We start from the raw sequence: 19,653 nt of genomic DNA on the forward strand, positions 1-19,653 counted from the left end.
AAAATTGGCTGATATAAAATGGTACCTACTTGGGCATTGGATTCTGGTGTTGCTGATGCTATTTAAAAGCCAGCTGAGGTTGTTTTCTTGCATTTCACTGTGAAAACCTCAATAAATTAACTAGGAAATGAAACATGTCCCTTTCCACCATAAGGCTTCTGCTCCAAGTGTGTGGTATCAGCTGGACATAGTTCCAGAATATGTGATTTTCAAGAGTTAGGAAAGGGCTAGAATAGAGGCAGTCAATTCCACAAGAGAAGGATGGCTCCTGTCATTCCAGAGACATGGTCTGACCCTTTCTCAGTGTTGCTGTGAGCCCCTGATCCATCTTAATTCAAGTAGATCCTGAAAGATGAGGATCACTGTCGTATGGTGCTTGGAGAAGTCAAGGGAGTTGAATGACCTCAGACTCCTCATCCTTCAGGTGTATGACCTGAGTAATACCTGGGTCTGGTTTACTTGTAAATTACTCCATTTGCTCATTTCACGTCCTTTTGCTGGTCAGTTCTGGTCTGTAAAAATAATTTGGCCTTTGGCTCCTTTCTGGAGCAGGAAGTTATTCTACAGTACAGTAGATTCTTAGAGGTGCTGAGTACTTTCTCAACCACAGATGAGAAACACAGCCACCAGTGGTGGACCTTGTGAGTTCCTCTCACCATTTCATATCTGTTCCTACTATGTTGAGATGGGGAAAAAAAGGTGAAAAGGGCAGCCAGAGCCCAGGTACATTTTGACTTGGAACATTCACTGTTAGTCCCATCTTTTCACCTTTGTTTTAAGCATGTTGATTCCTAGATCCCTCATACATTATATGCATTCTCTTCCTTCTTTTCTTTTTTTCCCATGTGAAATGAAGAGCTGTGGCACAGAAGAACCCCTCTGTCCAGTACTATGCAGGGGTGGGAGTGAACGCTTATGTGTGTGTGCTCCTGTCCTTCCTGCCCCAGGCACAGACACGCAGCACACGAGCTGTGCCCTGCACTTTCTGCCCAGAGTTTGAGCATCACGTGGAGTTTCTTTGTAATCTCATAATTCAGAAAAGCAGTGGAGAAGCCTCTTCTCTGGGGGAGCTCTTGCAGTCTGCCAGTATTTTTTTCTCTATCTACCATCAGAGCACCAAGTCGGGTAAGGACAACAGGTGTGGTTGCAAGGACTGGATACTGGTGCAGAAGTCCCCTTAATTTTAGTATAGAAAAAAAAAATCAGAATAATGGAATCATTTGGGCTGGGACTTGCAAAAACCCCCCTGCAATGAGCAGGGCCATCTTCCAGCAGGTCAGGTTGCTCAGAGCCCTATGCAGCCTGAATTTGACTGTTCCCAGGGAACTCTGCCGTTGCTAATAGATGTAATTACCTAAACTGTCTTCAGCAGAGACTGTTCCCCTTATGCAAAGAGTTTTTGAGACTCCCCGTGAACAAGATCCCCTCTTACCAGCTGTTCTCCAGTCAATCACCTCTAAGTCTTGTGTTCCAGTTCAGTGTGTTTACAAAATTATTTCTTTTCCAGCCTCTGGCAAATTGGCTGATAGAACATCTAGAGATTATCTTCTTGGGACAGTCACAATTCCAACCAGAGACCTGCTGACAAGAAGATCAGGTAATACAGCAGCACTGTGATGCTGACATTCTGTGCAAATGCTATTGTAATTCCTTAAAACTATTTTAATTCCTGTTTCAGGGGGTTGTTTTGTGGTTTTTTTGGGTTTTTTTAGACCAAAGCTCTTTCAGATGTTCCCCAAGTGTTCAGTAAAGATCCTGTATTAGGAAAGTCATATAAAGGTTGTTGTTTGAAAATCTGTTTTCAGGGTTTAGGTTGTCTAGTGGCTGAATGAATATTCTGAGGCTACTATGAAGAAATTTAATTCCATGCCAACTAAAACCAGCACCTAAAATCCTTAGGATTTTATTCAGTGCTGTTTATTTTCTAGATAGAAAGTCCAAAAAGGATGTCAAGTCCATGAGTTGTAGTATTTAGTGCAGGACCAGTGGCTGCTTTTCAGATGTCAAAGCAGGAAACAAAAGTCTTAGATAATTAGAAAATAGTAGGATTAACTCTTTTTTTTTTTTTTAACTACATGTGAAATATCTCAGTGCTTCTTTCGGGTCCCTTCAGCTTCAGAATGTTCTGTGAAATTTCTGTGAAAAAATTACTAGCATATATGTCCACTACTGATCTCCTCTATCTAGCATTAATTCAGGATTATTATGCCTTGTAATAATGATGTTTTTATTATTGCCTTGGTTATTTCTCCTTTAATTTCAGTAAGGTTCTTGTTTTCTCCAGCCCAAAATTTTGGGGTTGTTTTTAATGGGAAGAGAGTAGGAAAGAAATGAGAATATAATTGGATATACAAGGAATATAGTTTCATTGTAAAATGGGTGTTGCTAATGAAGTGAAAATCTTTTGGGATCAGAACTCCTGAGGTTTTTAGAAGGCCAGTAACTTGTTGCTTTTTCAAATTAGAAATTATTTAATGAATTCCAAACAAGAAATAAACACTTGGAGTTCTGGTCCTTGACTGATGACCAGAGAGGTGACCATTGTTCACTGACATTTTTCAAAAGCTGGGATAAGTCTAATGTGATCTTTCCTCCCAAAGGTATTTCGGGCTGGTACCCAGTGACCCTCTCCGAAGATCCGATGCCTCCGCAGTGCACAAATGCCATGCAGGCCATTGTGGGAGGGCTGGAACTCTCTGTTGCCTTTGCCCATCAGGGTGACAGGGAGCGTGTTTTGGAGGCTGCCAAGCTCTTGGGGTGGAGCAGAGAGGAGATCCATGAAGACAGCGAGGACGAGAGCAGCGACTGGGAGCAGAACGCCGGTCCAGTGACTGTGACCATCTCCACCCCCAGGGTGTGGCTGCCACTCCACTGCGTGCTGCTCAAAGGCCAGACACACCTGCAGAGAAGCACTTCCTGCTACCTCAGGTACAAACTGTACGACCAGGAGGCCACGAGGACGTGGCTGAAGCGGCCAAAACTGAGTGACGACGCAGAGAATGTTACAGTGAACTTCAGGAAACCCAACAAGGTGACTCTCAGAAGGAGCCAGGGACTGCTGTGGTTCTTCAGAGAGGAGAAATTAGAAATCCAGGTGTGGTGGGCGTATGGCAAGGAAAATGAGATGGAAAGACCACTTGATACCGATCGTCTTATTGGATCTGCCTATGTTGACCTGGCAGCGTTAGCAGAGAGATCAAGAAGAACACTGAGTGTTAGTGGTGAGTTCCTAAAACACAGGGTCACATTTCATTCCTCTTTATTGGCAATTGAATGTGGTTCCTTCTCTAGTCACTTTAAACAAAATGTTTACGGCTTTGTTTTGTCCTGCTCAGAATTACAGAATCCCGGGATGGTTGTGGTTGTAATGGATCTCTGGAGATCACCCAGTCCCACCCCCTGCCCAGGCAGGGTTACCTGGAGCAGGTGACACAGGAACACATCCACGGGGCTTTGGGATGTCCCTGGAGAGGGAGACTCCATGCCCTTCCTGGGCAGCAGTTCCAGAGCTCTGCCCACCTCATGGGAAGAAGTTCTTCCTCACATTGAGGTGGAACTTGTGGTTTAGTTTATGGCTTCTGTCATGTACATGGTACTCATCAGCCACCAGATTTGTGGACTGGTTGGCCCTTCTTTTAGATATACTCAGAGAAGGGAGAAAGAACAAGAGTTAAAGCAAATTTTTATGTAGGGTGTATGTTGTATTCTCCGTATCTATCTATAAAATTATGCAGAGTCACTGTTTCTAGGGCTCTCAGGAAGTTGATGTGTTTTAATCTGAGCTACCGGGGGAAAATGAAGGTGTATCCAGTTTGGGGGATTGGTTGTGGTTTTTAATGTTTCCAAGCTTGTGCTTCTGAGTGATGACTCATGCAGAAATTACACTGAAAATCAAAATTCGTTCTACTGGTCTCACGTGAGATCTCTACAGTAATGAGCTACCAGCTGTTTTCCAAGCTCCTGCTTTTCCTTTGGCTCATTTAGCTGGTTGGTTGTGAATTCTCCTGCAGGTGTCTATCCATTGTTCAGATGCAACGCTGCAGACCTGGCAGGAGCTGCTGTGCGCGTTCACGTCAGCCTTGCTTCCACTCCTGCTGCTCTGCCCAGACTCCCCTGTGCCGAGGAATGCAGCAACAGTGAAGATGAAGGCACAGATGAAACCCCTGCTCTGAGCCAGCAGGTCTCTGACAAACAGCAGGTGGATATTCTCAGTTCAGAGATCACCAATGGCAAACCACAGGAAGAAGATGTGACGTTTCTGGAAAACACAGTTGCTGTCAGTATCCTTGTGGAAAGAGCAATGCATCTAAGTTTAAAAGGTAATATCACCACCCCCCCTTTCTTCTATTTCTTTCTTGTCTTTCTTCGTTCTTTCTTTGTTTTCTGTTTCTTTGTTTTCCTCTGGGATCTGTTCCTACTCCAGCAAAGTGAATGGCAGGGTTTGGTTTTGAACTTGGCTTCATGGGGTTGCAGCCCCAATCACTGTGTAAGTATAGGGAAAGCTGGAGGTTGAACTGTTCAGCCTGTCTTCATGAATAAAATCCAAAACATAAATAACGTCATGTTACCTGTTGGAGATGACAGCTGAATTCTGAAATTCAGCATTATCTGAAGAACTAAGCCCCAAGTTAAGCATTGACTGAATAACTAAACCCCAAGACACTCCCATCTCAAAGACTCCTGCAAATTAGCATTTTTTGCACATAATAAATTTGTAAAGCTGCCTCACTGTACTCAGCTTTTGTTCCCCTGATAACACAGCTAAGAGTCAAATACAAGCTGTGATTTAAGGGTATGTAGTTCTAAAAGATTCTGAGCCCTGCAAATGGATTTTTATAATGATTCTAGAATCTTCTGGAATTCATAGTTTTTGGAAAACTGATGTGACTTTGTTTGCTCTTGCAAAGTTTTTGATGATATAAAGGAGGTTTCTTTTGAGTATTGCAGAAATATTGAAGTATTTCTGTCTTCAACTTCTTATTTTAGGGGATTTTTAGAGGTAACTAATTGAGAGGCAGCTGATCCACTGAAACAAATACAGGCTGGTTTCAAGAAGAAATTTCATTCTTCATGGTTGCCAAGCAGGTGGCCCAGCACGGAGGGTAGCTCAAGCACTGGTATAGGGTCCTCAGGACATGGGTTTTATTCCTAGCTTTGCTTCTGACTTCTTAGATGATCTTGGGCAAATGGTTTTTCTGTTTCTCCCTTGAGTATTCCAGTTTCTGCTCTGTAAAAGGTTCGTGTAATATTTGCTTCCATTGTAAATATAACATGCTATCAGCTCCACCAGTGAAAAGGAGTATTTTCTAGATGGAGGATTTCTTTGCTAATTTTGTCATTGTAATTGCTGAACTGCTTTTAGATTGTTGTTGTTATTAATTTAAAAATCTGTATTTAATTCTGTACCATTTCAGGAAGTCCCTTGACAGAACGTGAAGTAACAGCCCCCAGTAGCTGTGTATCATTTGCTGTTGCTGGTGCAGATGCTCCAGTAACCACTCCAGTGATAGAAAATACAGACTCGCCAGTCTGGGACTTCCAGCAACAAGCAAGGTGAGAGATGGGGATTCACACAGACACTCCCTGGATCTGACAGCCAGGCCAGGTGTGAAAAGGACATATAGTTTGGGGGTTTTAGCTCAGAGCTAGATATCTGAGCTTAAATTAAAAGAGATGAATTGACTGCTTCAAGGAACCTCAGCAGATCAAGTCATATGTGGTACTATTCAGGAATTAACCTATGTGTTCCAATCTTGTGTCTTCTCCATTGTTTCTAATATCTGAATCACTTCAAACAACTTAAAAACTGTTCTACATTTAACACTTCGATTTTCCATTTGGTTTTTTTTATTTCCAGGAATGAAGTTCAAGCATTACAGCTGTCAACCATAACCCCAGGGCTTTGCTGTCACTGTGCTATTGAGTCATGAAATAAACTGCATTGCTGTTCCTTCATGGTTTCCTTGTCCTGTCTTTTAAATGTACAGCAGGAGTGAGGAGAGGGAAATACTTCTTGAATAAGCAAAAGCCCAAACGATGTAAAGATATGTTATACTTTGAGGCTCAGTAATTTTGGGGTTTGTTTTGTTCCTGCCCCCATTGGTCCAGAAAGAAACTGATTTGTCTGGGAAGATAAATTTTACTGCTTTTTCCTGCTTTGCATAAAATATTATGATTTTTGTTCTTAACAGATTATCCAAAGAGCTTCTCCTGGATCCACAGCAAACCTTGGTCTTTAAAGTGTGGCATAAAGCAGGTAAAGTTTGTAGTGCAGTATTAAGAGGAGTGTGTTTTCTGCATCCCCTTCCTTAGCTGACTTGTCTTTCATGCAAGGAAAATAAATTCTGTTAAGTAAATTGGAGAGTAGAATTGTAATGACATTTTTTGCCTTGTGCTAGAAGAATACTACAGATAAATACCTATTGATTTCCTGGCCCTTGGCATCCTCCTTTTCCCCATTAATCATCTTACAAGGTTTGGTTCATCTGTATTCTCTCTGGTTTTATTTTGACGGTGCTTTAGAGGTTGGATTTTCCTGCTGAAGGAAATTCTTAACTGCTTCCTTCATGTGCTGTTTGTTGTTGCTGGAGCTGCTTGAAGTGTGGCCAGGCAGTTGTAACAAAATACTTTTATTTCTTTCTTTTTACATATTGAAGTTCAGCTGTCTGATTTTTCCTTCAAAAATAAACTTCCTGTGTATCCAGAGTACTATGTGTACATACACAGTGATTCTCCTGCCAATCCCTCTCCGTGCCCTGGGCTTTCACTGCTTCTACAGGGACATTTTTAGCTCAATGTAACTGAGGTAATCCGAATAATATTCCCCTATTGGACAGGATTGTTCTGGACCTCGGGTCAGCTTCCAAGACATATTTCAAGGGCTGTGTTTTAGCATTCCTGAAAATTATTCATGTCCATGTATATGTGCTTCGTATCCTTCTTCCCCAGAGTCGGAGCGAGTGATAGGATTTGCATCTGTGGACCTGTCTCCTCTCCTTTCTGGCTTCCAGCTCGTGTGTGGGTGGTACAACATCACAGACTTCAGCGGGCAGTGCCGAGGGCAGATCAAAGTGGCCATTTCCCCTCTCCAAGCCATAAGTCATCTCAAAGAAGAAAGGCAGGCCAGGGTCCGAAGCCAGCCAGAAAGTTCTTCTGTATGTGCTTCCATTTCCTCTCCTCTCACACTTAATTGCATTGCTAATAATCAACACTCCAGGTTCCTGAGCAAATTCGCCACTAACTCACAGCACTGTCATGGACCAATCATAAATGTACCAAAACGACTTCATTCCTTAGGAATTCTGCTCCAGGTTTCTGTGATAGCTGCAGGCCAGTGCTCGTTACAACACTCCAACCAAATCATGAGCATCCCCACTGGCTTCACTCTGTCGTTGCTTCATGGGCGTTTGGGAATATTTTTTTTAGGAGGATACTGTGTGGATTTGGATGTCTGGGAGCATGGCATTGTTCTATTTGCTGCTTTGGGTGACTGCTGATGCTCGAAAACATACAAAAAACATACAGCAGATTCGGCTTTTTGTTGGTTAGGTAAAAATCTAATTTGTCAGGAATCGGTCTTTCTGGGATATTTGCCATTTCTTCTGGGTTTTTCTTTTTTCTCTAGACTTCCCAGATATGCTGGGGTGTGTTATACACATGTAATGGAGCCCTTACCCTACTTTCCATCAGTTTACTCTCTGATAGTATGGAGGGAATTAACAAAAGTGTCTGAAATGAAAGTGTTGTGAAATGGTACTTTGGCTCAGTGCTGGGAAATAATTTGAAAATTTAAAGCTATTTAGAAAGCCTGAGGTTTTGTTAGATCAGCAGGATAAGACTTAATTTCTCTTACTTTCTTGCTGTGAAAGACTCAGGTACAGTGTTCCTTTTCATCCTAGGTGAAGGTCAGCTTCCCAGCATATCCTAGTAATTCTACAAACTTGTCCAAGCAGATGTTGAATTCCTTGTCAAAGGAAGTCAGCGTTCCCGCTCGAGAGCGGTAAGTCCACAGGCTGACAACCTTTTTTATTATTTTCAGGTCTCAGAAATACCTCTCTAAAGCCAATTGACTTTACTGGATAAATGGCACACCCTGTCTAAGTGTGTCCACTGTGTTTGGGCTTAAAAATTAGTGGACATTCCCTTTCCCAGTGAGAGGGAGGTGCAGGAGGTAGCAATCCTGGGACAGGTTCCTGTTGACACAACCCAAATGTTCTTTTCCTTGTCATTGATATTTCCTGATGTGTTTCATTTGCACCCTTGTAAATTAGGATTTAAATGATGCCGTTGTTCAAACTGGCAGGTACTTGCTCCAGGCTCTCATAAGAATAAGGATTGTGTCTGTATTTGGTTTTATTTTTAGTAAGTGTAAATTAGAATAGAGCATCCCTGATGCATTCCCTTTATTTTGCATCCCCTTCTGTCCACGGCCAGTGAATGACAGCTGGTGAAATGCTGTAGTATTGCCTATTCCAGGAGTAAGACTGTCAGATATCCTGCAGTAACTCCTGCTTTCTGTTCTTTAAAATGGGTGAGAGAGTGTTTTAGTTCATGATTTGTTTGTTTAGCCTACAGAGATGATCCTTTTCCCATACATGTCTTTGAAGTTTAGAGGGACTGTGGCTCACCACTATGGGATCTAAACAACTAGCTTGGGAGCTGCCAGCAGGCATGGAAAACTCCCTACCAGCCACACCATTAACTTGAGTTTGGTATAAATCTGAAACAGTAAATGACATTCCTGTGGACATTTGAAAGAACTAGCTTCATCCATCGGTGGCTCTTTAGTGGATTTCAAGACATTGGGTATTCTTGGTTGACAGACTTTCCACAGTTAGAGGTTCCAGCCTGGTTGTTGATATTAAACACAGGCCTGTCGTTAGCAGGATTAGCCCCCCTGGCACGCACACGCCTCGACACGAAGAGCACATGCAGAACGTGCGTAGATTCCATGAATCCCTGCAGCAGGCGGAAGGGAACACGCGCCGGGCAGCCAGGCTGGAGTCGGCATCGCCGTCCTCACGCGCTGCTCTCCTCACTGCTCTCAGGTAAAGCAGGGCTCTGGCCAGCAGGGCAACGCCAGGCCTTAGGTTAGCAGGGAAGAGCTTGGAAGTGACAGCTCCAGTTCTAAGAAAATGAAGGTGAAACAGTGCAATAACTCATGAAGAGATTCCGGTGTCATTTACAGCGGGATGAGGCGAGGCTGGAAAATCAGGGACTGGGTGGGAAGCTCCACGACAGGCCTGAGGTGCTGTAGCAGGGTGGTGGGCTGTTGAAGGGGAACAGCAACAGCAGCGTTTCCAAATCTGGAGAGAATGCTTGGATTTATCCATCCTGCTACTGCTGTCACACAACAGGTGCTACGAACCCAGTAGTCCCTTCACTTGACTTCCACAGGTACAAGAACAAGCCTGTAAGCATTTTTGGGTTGCACGGGGCAGTATATCCTTTCCCAACAGGATCTTTTTCTTCTTGCTAGAAGCACTGTTCTCTTGACTAGATTCTAGGTTTAAATGAGGTATAAATTTAGAAGAGTAGTACTTAGTATCTGTAGGAATATAGGGATGAAAGAGACTTCCTGAGGTATTTCATCCTTTCCCCTGCTACCACAAGCAATGTATCTTAAAATCCCTAGATCTTAAACACATAGAAATCCTCAGATTTTTATTAAGCTCAGCCATAAGTCAAGTAATATCCTTGGCTTTATGACTTTTGTTGGAAGGTCATCTCAAATCCAACTCATTTGATTAAGTAAGTTTAAAACTAGCTCTTTTTTAGCTTCCAGACGAAGTTTCATAGCCAAGTCAGGATTTGTTCTGGAGTGTTATCCTCTTGCTTAGAGCAACCTCAACACTTGCCTACTGATCTGTTTTTCAATAAAAACCTTTAATCCTTCATTTGCACATCTACATGTTGTTGACTAGGGTGATCCAACTTAAACCCAACTGCCACAGGCTTATTTTCCCCCTCTTACCGAATTTCTTACCACTGCTTGCAGGAAAAACTTGAGCGAGCTGGATGAGGTCCAAAGATACTTCAGTCAGAAGCTGACCAGGTCTTTTCCTGACTTCAGCACATCCAAACTAAGCCATGAGGAGTGGGAGACTGACCATCAGGGCTCGATGAGCAGAGAAGTGGATCCCAAAGGCTACCATCTTTTGGAAAAATCTAGTCAGTTGGTGTCTCAGGTCAGCAGCCTAATCAATGGTAAGTTGTTGCTGTGAGTAGCAAAATGACAAGAAAATCAAATCCCTGCTGATGCTTTTAAAATAACTTACCAGAGTAGAGAATAAGCTGGAGCCCAGAGCTACAGTTGCTGCCAGTGGAAAAGTTACTCCATGCTTTTTCTGCCCATGGCTTCCTACAGGGAAGCAGCATTTCCAGGAGATGAAGGGCACATCCTTATTATGCCAGAATTTGCCATTGTTGTATCACCACCTTGATCTTCTCTGGTTTTTTCCCTCTTTATTCTCCAAGGTTTTGCTCTTTTTATTTCCTTTCTCATCCTTCGCAATTGTTTTTACTGGTTTTTTACATGCCTTCCTCTACAATCTGTTTCAGACTCTTCCTTCTCCTTTTCCAAATGTCCCTCACCATTCCCTTGGAGCAAGACATGCCTCAAAATAGTTTGCCATTTTACCTAATACTGGTGAACTCAATTCCCAGAAGATGCAAGCAATGAATAGAATCTGCTCACTGGGAAACAAAAATAAGTGATTGTGGCTTTTTTAAGGATTTGCACAATTTCCCATTGAGTTCATCCTTAATGCTTCTGTTTTTTCCTTAGCATTTCTGTTCTTCTGGTCTTGTCAGTGGGAAACAGAGCAGAGCGTGCTCACATCAGCAGAGTGTTGGCAAAGCTGTGCATGTTTAGCTCCTAACCTTCCTTAAGACTTTCTGCCAAAAACCCAAATAAATCAAATATAAGCTGAACTGTTGCTCCATGCATTTACTGGTGCTTTTTTTTTGTTAACCAGACTTGCAGACTGTAACTAAAAATAGCAAAGAAGCTTCTAATGCACATCAGGACAGCAGCAGGGAGCTGGGTGCTATGGATGTACCCAGCTGGAAGGAGGAAGGAGCCAGACCGGAAGGTCCTCAAGGCCGGCTGGAGTCGGACTCGCCCGGCGTTTCGAGTGACACACAGCAGCCGTGCAGTTCTGGGAGAGCTGTGTTTGACAGACACATGTTGCACGAACTTCTAGGCCCCATTGTCCCTGAAGATGACCATCCAGTGGGTTATATCCAGGAAATCAAAGGTCCTTTTGCCATCCAGCCACACAGTGAAGAAGAATACGAAGAAGATGTTATAGAACCACGAACTCTTAATGAAATAATGACTGTAACGGACAGGACGAGCCCCTGGTCCAGTGTGATCTCCGAAACAGGGCAGGGGGATGAGCAGCATCCTCTCGACCCCAGGCCTGAAGACCAGCACTCCACAGATGCAGGTTGTTTCCAGAGAGGGAACAGCAGCACCTTGTCCAGCATCCTGCATGGGGACAGCCAGAGCGTGCTCAGCACCCTGAGCCTGCCCGTGAGCCCCCATGCAGGTGGGAACAGCCCCTGGGGAGCAGCAGGAGACTTCCACACCTTCAACAGCAGCACGGGAACAGCAGAGAAGGATCCACTTCAGCCCACTGGACAGAGCCTCTGGGACAGAGCACTGAACACTGAACCTGCAAAGAAAAGTGTAGGGTTCCATGCAGGCTCCAAGGAACTGCCGCCATTCCCGGGAGACATAGGTTTGACCAATCAAAAAACCACTGAGAGGGAGGAGGAGGAAAGTGCTGAGGTTGTGAATGGAGATCATCAAGGCAAGGAAGGAAGTGGTTCTGATGGTAGCTGTGTTCAGAGTGTATCCGCCCAAGCTGGCTCGGAAAGAGATAGCGAGAGCTTCCCTGATGACAGCGGTGAAGATCCAGTGGAAGGGTCGGAAAACTCCGTCAAACCAAAAATCACTTTGTATCCTATACTCTTTTCTTAAGCACTCCCTGTATTTGATGACTCTCCCTGCTTAGTTAGAATCTCCCTGGCCTCAGGAAAGAGAAATTTGCTATGTGAAGCTCTTCCCTGGGAAATGAATCCAGAAGTGGTGATCTGGGAAGGTCCATTACACTGTTTCACACAATGTAGTGATGACTTTCTTGCCACTTGTAGCCAATAAATGTTGTCATTTGTGAGAATCGTTTCGTTTTGGGTTGTTCTGACATGCCTTCTTGCATTCTCTCTCCATGTTATTTTTCCCCATGTGTTAGAGCTCTTGTGTTTCTCCTGTATTAAAAAGAAACATGCTTTATTTTGCTTTTAAAATACTTCCCAATGTTTCTTCCTCAAATTCCAAATCTCAGATTAAGTGTTGGAATTTTTTGCAGGATGAAGTCCTCTACAAATTTGTGAGGTATTGTTTTAAAGCAAGTCAGTGTCCCATGCTCTGCGAGCCCAGGTGAGAGAACCAAGTGTTCAGAGCAATGGAATATAGATTAAAACAAATGAGATTCACTTTCAGACCTGTTAACAGCTGAAGCTTTTTCCACATCTGGACCTCTGTGCAACTGCACACTGCCAAAAGTTGTTCCTTAACAGTTCTGCTCAGATCTGACCCTGTTGTTCCAAACTTCTTCCTTCCACCCCAGGAGATGGAAGCCTCCATGAGACTGCTCAGCACTTCTTCTCATCCTTCCACATCTCCAAAAGTAAGTATGGGATGTCCTTTCCTTTATTGTCCAACTTAATCCATTCCTTAAAGCAGGAAAAAAAACTTCTCCCTTCCTTTGCTTGCCAGCACTCAACTTAGAGGTGATGGCTTCCAAATTGTGTCAAGGGGAATCTTCCTGGTACCTCTTCTGTCCGTGAGGATGGTTTCTAACATCCATGGCTGTGTTGTCTGTGAGCTTTATGCCTTTATATCAACCAGTTGTTCAGTATGCTTGGGAAATGTTCTTTGTGCTTTAATGTGAGGTGATATGCCTAATTCTGGGGAGTTCTAACTTGCAATTATGGCTTCAATTTATCTCTTTTAGATCAGGATGAAATGAGGGAGATAGCTGGAGAGGTATCTTGTAACAGTTCTGAGACCCAGGGAGTAGCAGAATAACTGGAGTGATTGTTCCTCCTGCACCAAAGCTGGGGATTGCTGAGGTTTTGCTTTTTTATGTGCATAAAGATTTATTTACTGCAAGAGGTTTGTGGCTCGGTTGCTTCAAGGTCTTCATATTTATCTTATTTTCAGTTCAGAAAGAGGGGTTATAAAAAAGAGAGTGAGTGACTTTTTGCATAGGCAGATAGTGATGGGTAAGGGGGAACAGTTTTAAACTAGAAGAAGGGAGGGTTAAATTGAATATTGGGAAGAAATCCTTCCCTGTGAGGCTGGGGAGGCCCTGGCACAGGGTGCCCAGAGCAACTGTGGCTGCTCCATCCCTGGAAATGTTCCAGGCCGAGTTGGATGGGGCTTGGAGCACCCTGGCCTAGTGGAAGGTGTCCCTGCCTGTGTCAGGGGTTGGAATGAGATAAGCTTTAAGGTCACTTCCCACCCAAACCATTCTAGGATTCCATGATCCTTTTCCAGCCCCAGCTTTGCTGTGGATGTTGATGTGGATCTGGGTGCTGCAGCAGCTGGGCTGTTTGTTTACCACTCCCAGGTAAGATGATGCCTTGGTTCCTCTCCATATGACCTATGACACAAACACTTTAAGGAACATTTATGTCACTGGAAACAGCTTGTCTGATGAATCAAAACAGACTCAGACTGGTTCTAATAGCTCTGAAGTCATGGAAAGCTGTGGTTTAATACTAATACCAGCTTTACTTGAATCCCCTCTCTGCAGCACTGAGCTGAGTGGCTGGAAATACAGCCCTGAAAATTATTACTAATTAGGTAAAATGTTAGCAAGGCGCTATTTGGATATTTTGATCTTAAAGCAGCTTAATTCCAGGATTAGCTGGCACTAATCCTTTGCTGCAGGACTTGTAAGGTGTGCTGAGACAGGATTCAGTTGTGCCTTGTGCATCAAACCCCCTCTGTGAAGAACCAGTTTTTCACTGCTACCAATACACAGAGTTCAGAAAAATGCTTCCTCATAGTTTTGGTTTTAATTGGCCTTTGGAACATCAGTTTCTAAAGCTGGGCTTGGTTTGGTTCTGCACAACACCAAGCATGACAGTAAGGCTGAAATCTGAGCTGTCCTCTGGACATCACCAGAGCCCTCACTCACTTGGCAGCTGGCAAACGTCTCTCGTGGCCTTCCTGGTGCTCCTGCCCCCTCTCCCTGGCTTGTCTGACTCCCTGTTTTACCCATCTTCTTCCTGGAATGATGAAGCAGTGGTGTGGAGCTGGGCAGCATTTGAGACAAAAAGGTTGTCTCAGCTCCTGCTGTGAGGACATGGGGCCCTGAGAAGGTGCTGCAACAGTTCAGGCTCAGCATGGATGCTGTGACCAACTTCCAGGGATCAGAGTTTTGTAGAGCCTCACAAAACCTCTTTGTTTTTTACTTCTTTTCTCTGTTACATCAAACTAAGGCTTCCCATTCTTGAGGTCCTTCCCAGCTCTTGTCTTCCACACTGCTCACCTGCTCTGAGTGGGGGCTAGCGGATAGGTTTGAAAAATCAGAGCATTGATAAACTTTTCCATAAAAATGGTTTGGGTGGTAAAGAACCTCCTCTTGTTCCACCCCCTGCCGTGGGCAGGGACACCTTCCACCATCCCAGGGTGCTCCAAGCCCCATCCAGCCTGGCCTTGGACATTTCCAGGGATCCAAGGGCAGCCACAGCTGCTCTGGGCACCCTGTGCCAGGGCCTGCTCACCCTCACAGGGAACAATTCCTTCCCAATATCCCATCCATCCCTGCCCTCTGGCAGTGGGAAGCCATTCCCCCTTGTCCTGGCACTCCAGGCCATTGGCTAAAGTCCCTCTCCAAATACCATGCTATTTTTTTCCCCCTCGCCTCTAGGAATATTCCGAAAGGATAAGAAACTTACATGGAAACCAGCTTTACTCGGAATAATTCATATTTGTGTGTACATAGATTTACTGTCAGTGTGAATTAGAAGTAACACAGCCTTGGGCAGATTCACAATCGCTTTATATGTTCCAAAATTGCCAATGGCAGCAACAGCCAAAGCATCCTTTCTTGGTTGTGTTGTTTCTTCTTGATCTGCTGGATGTTCCTGATTTCCTGCCTGGAAAGCAGGGGTAGGTGCAAGGCCACTGCCAGGGTAGGTTGTAGCCTGTTAACACAGATCTGTTTGCCCTCCATCCCTGTGCACAAACAGAACTGCTGGGCAAACTTGCTGAGCCACAGTGCTGAATCATTCTCTGCCCCCCAGACTGGAATTCTTTGACCTTGGAAGAGGCCATGTCCCCACCATGACCTATAACATGCTCATGAATCTGCTTTAGTTCAGCCCCTGGCACACAGGCACTGGATAATCCTTGGCTGGTTTCAGTGTCCCTGCCATTCCTATAAAAAGAAAAGTGAAGCGTGGTCCTCGAGTCCCCTTTCCTCTTAGATCTTCCCCATGGAACATGTGTGCTTCCTGGCTGAGCACCAGACACTTGGAGTCTGAGAGACAGAGACGGAGAAACCTGGGATGGGCACTGACCTGAACCTGTTCTTGGGGTGAGGAATGGTGTAAATGACATTTCGGATGTGTGCTCTGGAAACTATGCAGGAGGATAAAACTGACAGTCAGAAACTGCCTGTGAGATGGTTTAAAGGAAGGTTTGGTGTCCAAAAAAGAGCACTGGAGTTGGGGAAGGGGCTGGAGCATTAGGAGCAGCTGAGGGAGCTGGGAAAGGGGCTCAGCCTGGAGAAAAGGAGGCTCAGGGGGGACCCTGTGGCTCTGCACAAGTCCCTGACAGGAGGGGGCAGCCAGGGGGGTGTGGCATTTAAGTAAAACCTTATAAAATGAAGGCCTTGTTGCCTTTGTAAAATTATGGCTCAGGCCTGTTACTTCAGCTAGAGGACTGTGAGAAAAGTCTGTGATTAATTAGTTTTTACCCGTGAGAATGTAGTATCAACAGAAACATGCAAGTTAAGCAACAGAAGGAGAAAAACAGCAGTATATCCACACTTGTTATTTTTCTGAATGCTTGAATGCTTATGCTCTAGGTAGCCAGTGGTAGCATATTGAAGTTAGTAATGGCCAAGGAGTCTATTGCAGTAGTTTAGCTGCACACAATGAGTGTGTAACACGAATGATGACATACAAAAGGTGTATAAAAGAGGCTGCTTTGTTTGATAAACAGCTTTTTGCCCTTTGTCCAGGGCACTGTCCGTGTGTGTCGTGACTGCCTCAACAGTGACAGGGGGCGGTCAGGCTCTGCTCCCAGGGAACAAGGGACAAGACAAAACAGCCTCAAGCTGTGTCAGGGAGGTTCGGGTTGGATATTACGGAAAATTTCTTCCCCCAGAGGGCTGGCCAGCGCTGGCACAGCTGCCCAGGGCAGTGGTGGAGTCCCCATCCCCAGAGGGACTTAAAGCTGTGTGGATGTGGCACCTGGGGACATGGGATAATGGTGGCCTTGGCAGTGCTGAGGGAACAGTGGGGCTCCATGATCCTACAGGTCTTCTCCAACCTCAGTAATTCCATGATTCTATGGTTCTGGTCACATGTCTGAGCTGGGAGTGTTAACGGTGCTTTTAAGCCTCGCTCATTTTGATTCACACCTGTTCATGTAAAATAGCAGCAGGAACTGCTGTTAAACCTTTCCACAGCTGGAAGTTCATTTTTAGGAAGGTCATTAGGATAGATGCACACATCTTAACAGCATTTCATCCTGCACATTGGGCAATGGTAGGAAAATGGGAGGAGGTGTATTTTAGCTGCTCATCTCTGAAACAACATGCCAGTGGTGTGTTTTCCAAGCACACTGATTTCCTGACTTTGGGAGCAAACAGACTGCTCTCCTTCGCCTCAGTGATGTCAGACAGCACCAGGCACCTGCTCTTGTATTGTGGCTTCAGAGTACAGGGTGCTTTAGGGGTATTAGATGTTAGGAAGGAATTCTTGACTGTGAGAGTGATGAGACCCTGGCACAGGTTGCCCAGAGAAGTGTCCAAGGCCAGGTTGGACGGGGCTTGGAGCAAGCTGGGATAGTGGAAGGTGCCCCTGCCCATGGCAGGGGGTGGCACTGGATGAGCTCTAAGGTCCTTTCCCACCCAAACCATTCTGGGATTCTATTCCTTACATTGAAATTAGGAGGTGCTGGCTCTCCATCCCTGGCTGTGCAGGACATGTGGCACGTGTGAAAGGGGAGCTGTGGAAGGCAGGAAGTGCAGCTTCATGCACCTTTGAAATAGGGTAATTGGCAGATTGGGGGAATTTCCTAGAGAGATGCTTTCAGATGCTGTGCTGAATTCAGGGATCAACACAGAGCCTGGTCACTGCTCCTCTCCAGCCATTCCTGACCTTTCAGCCGTTCCTTGGACAGATGGGCAGAAAACAGCATGGGAGGAATGAGCTACTGTCCTGGTCTCTGGACGGCCCTGTCCAAGGGAGGTGCTTTGTCCAGCAAGCAGCTCTCTCTGCTGGTTTTTAAGCTTTTGCTGTAGCCAGGTCTGCATTTAATCTCTCTTGGCTCCTTACATTTTGCTGTAGGAAATTCATCCTGGAGAATAGTTAGAAGAAAGAAGAGCAGAGCAAAGATTCTCCTAATTATCCATGTCTGTTAGTTCAGTGCGATAAAAACAGGAAGTGTTTTAAAGTATTTTACCTGCAGGCTGTCATCTGAGCCTGTAATGCACAGGTTACCAAACACAAAGACTCATTTATTCCTAAAAAAGCCATTTCCCTCTCCAGAGGGTACATATCAAAGTGCACCAAAACAGGATCCTGGTGCTGTTTCTCTTGTGAGGAAGCTGATCCCCTCAGGAGACCTTTCCCAAGGCTAAGAGAAGCAGCCCAGTCATGTAGGTGAAAGGCCAGATTGGCAGATCAGTTTTCCTGAAGACCTTCCTGGCCCCACAGCTTCCTCCTCTAAAGGCTCCCAGAGCAGGATTGCTTTTCTCAGTGCTTCATGGGCACAGCCCAGCTCTGCACTAGTTGGGGAGAAATGTGTGTTTCTTTGTACGCTGAAATTGCTCATCTTCTAGTGCTGCTGGAACATCTGGGACAAAGCCAGGCTGCGGGGAGGCTGCAGGCAAAGCACAGAGGCGATGACACTGCTTAAACCAGGGCTTTTCCTCTCATGGGCTGCTGCTTTGGGGTCCCTGCAGGCAGCTGAGCCTGGCCCACCCCATTTATCATGGAATCACAGATGATTTCGGCTGGGATGGACCTTAAAGCTCATCCAGTGCCACCCCTGACATGGGCAGAGACACCTTCCACTATCCCAGATTGCTCTAAACCTCATCCAGCCTGGCCCTAAACACTTCTAGGGATCCAGGGGCAGCCACAGCTTCTCTGGGCACCCTGTGCCAGGTCTTCTCCACCCTCACAGGGAACAATTCCTTCCCAATATCTAATCTAAATCTCTCCTCTTTTAGTTTAAACCAAGTAGCTACCTTGTCCTTTCAGCAGGCTTAAGATTTGCTGTGAGAGAGCATTTCCTTTCCACTGTGAGGAGATTTGGTCTTCAAGGTTCTGCAAATTATAAAGTAAAATAATAATTGAAAGCCAAAATGCAGTCAGGTCCCAGTGACTACACCACTGTCATTCCTTTGTCTTCATACAGGGAGACTTTGGCTGAGGATGGATGCTCACAAGTTCAGAGGTCACACACAGGAGCCCTGTTCCAGGACTCGGATTGTTCTCTTTCCCATTGGGGTGGTTTTTTCTGTGTCTCCAACTTGTCACCCTCTGCACAACCCTGTGGTTTGCCACGACCTGAAACCAAGCACAGGGCAGAGCTCTCACAGCTGGTCTCTTCTCTCCCCAGAGCAGGAGTGGAGCAGTGCCCAGAGGAATCCCCTACCGAAGACCAAATCATCCCCGGCCCATCCCCGACCTCTCAGAAGAGGAAGCCAAAAGAATCGCCAGGATCTTCTCTGCTCAGCTCTCCAAGAAGGAATAGTGTTGGCAACAGACCGTCCACGGCAGAGCTTCCTAAGCCATGGCCGGATGCATTGGGAAAGGCTGAGCCCTCCAGTGAAGGGGAGGTGGAGGCCACAGCTTTCAGGCTCTGTTTTTAGTTTGCCTAATTGGTTAGTTAATTGAAGTTCCCTGTTTAGAAGGGCTTAAAACCTGTGGTCACCCACGGGGAGCTGCATCTTACAGGGGCAGGTCCCCACGGAGACGCACCCCTGTGGGTAATCCATGACCTGTTACCTGCTCTCCAGGTAATCCAGTTTTAGGATTTATTCCTGTGAAATGGCCCTTTCAAAAACAGTTGGTGGGCAGCACAATTCTCGGTTTCCACAGGTGCCCAAAGGGCTTGTGTGAACACAGGCCAAGGGCACTGTAAAATCTGGCGGGTGTACAAAAGAGGGTGACTAGAAAGATGAGACTTTTATATTTATATTTAAATTATTTTTGTACACTTTTCAGAGAACAGACTTTGATGCCAACAGAACTCAGTTATTTTTGTACTGCTCTCTCCAGTTTGTTTCAATAAAAATCCCCTGGTTTCTTGTCAGCCCTTGCAAAGTGTCCCGATGCCAGGGCAGGAACCTTCCCTCAACAGGGGACAGGCATCTCTGCCATGTGAGCTTGTAA

The 19,653-nt window shown here is 45.3% G+C and overlaps 1 protein-coding gene across 5 annotated transcripts in view; it reads left to right on the forward strand.

Moving 5' to 3' along the window:
• Positions 1-19,573, forward strand: part of C2CD3 (C2 domain containing 3 centriole elongation regulator) — a 40,658-nt gene extending 21,085 nt beyond the window's left edge. Inside the window, exons 21-33 of one of the 5 annotated variants that reach the window (XM_032094806.1) lie at positions 857-1,125; positions 1,508-1,597; positions 2,601-3,221; positions 4,011-4,319; positions 5,415-5,553; positions 6,192-6,256; positions 6,949-7,154; positions 7,899-7,999; positions 8,883-9,047; positions 9,998-10,206; positions 10,977-11,964; positions 12,596-12,695; positions 18,878-19,573. In XM_032094806.1, coding sequence (XP_031950697.1) covers positions 857-1,125; positions 1,508-1,597; positions 2,601-3,221; positions 4,011-4,319; positions 5,415-5,553; positions 6,192-6,256; positions 6,949-7,154; positions 7,899-7,999; positions 8,883-9,047; positions 9,998-10,206; positions 10,977-11,964; positions 12,596-12,695; positions 18,878-19,012 — 3,397 coding nt within the window. In that variant the 3' untranslated portion in view covers positions 19,013-19,573. Of the gene's footprint in view, positions 1-856; positions 1,126-1,507; positions 1,598-2,600; positions 3,222-4,010; positions 4,320-5,414; positions 5,554-6,191; positions 6,257-6,948; positions 7,155-7,898; positions 8,000-8,882; positions 9,048-9,997; positions 10,207-10,976; positions 11,965-12,595; positions 12,696-18,673; positions 18,856-18,877 lie in introns of those variants that run through there. The other 4 variants (XM_032094791.1, XM_032094811.1, XM_032094797.1 and 1 more) reach the window with 4 other exon arrangements.
• The last annotated feature ends 80 nt before the right edge of the window (positions 19,574-19,653 follow it).

The sequence above is a fragment of the Corvus moneduloides genome, chromosome 2 (genome assembly GCF_009650955.1).
Source record: "Corvus moneduloides isolate bCorMon1 chromosome 2, bCorMon1.pri, whole genome shotgun sequence".
NCBI lineage: Eukaryota > Metazoa > Chordata > Aves > Passeriformes > Corvidae > Corvus > Corvus moneduloides.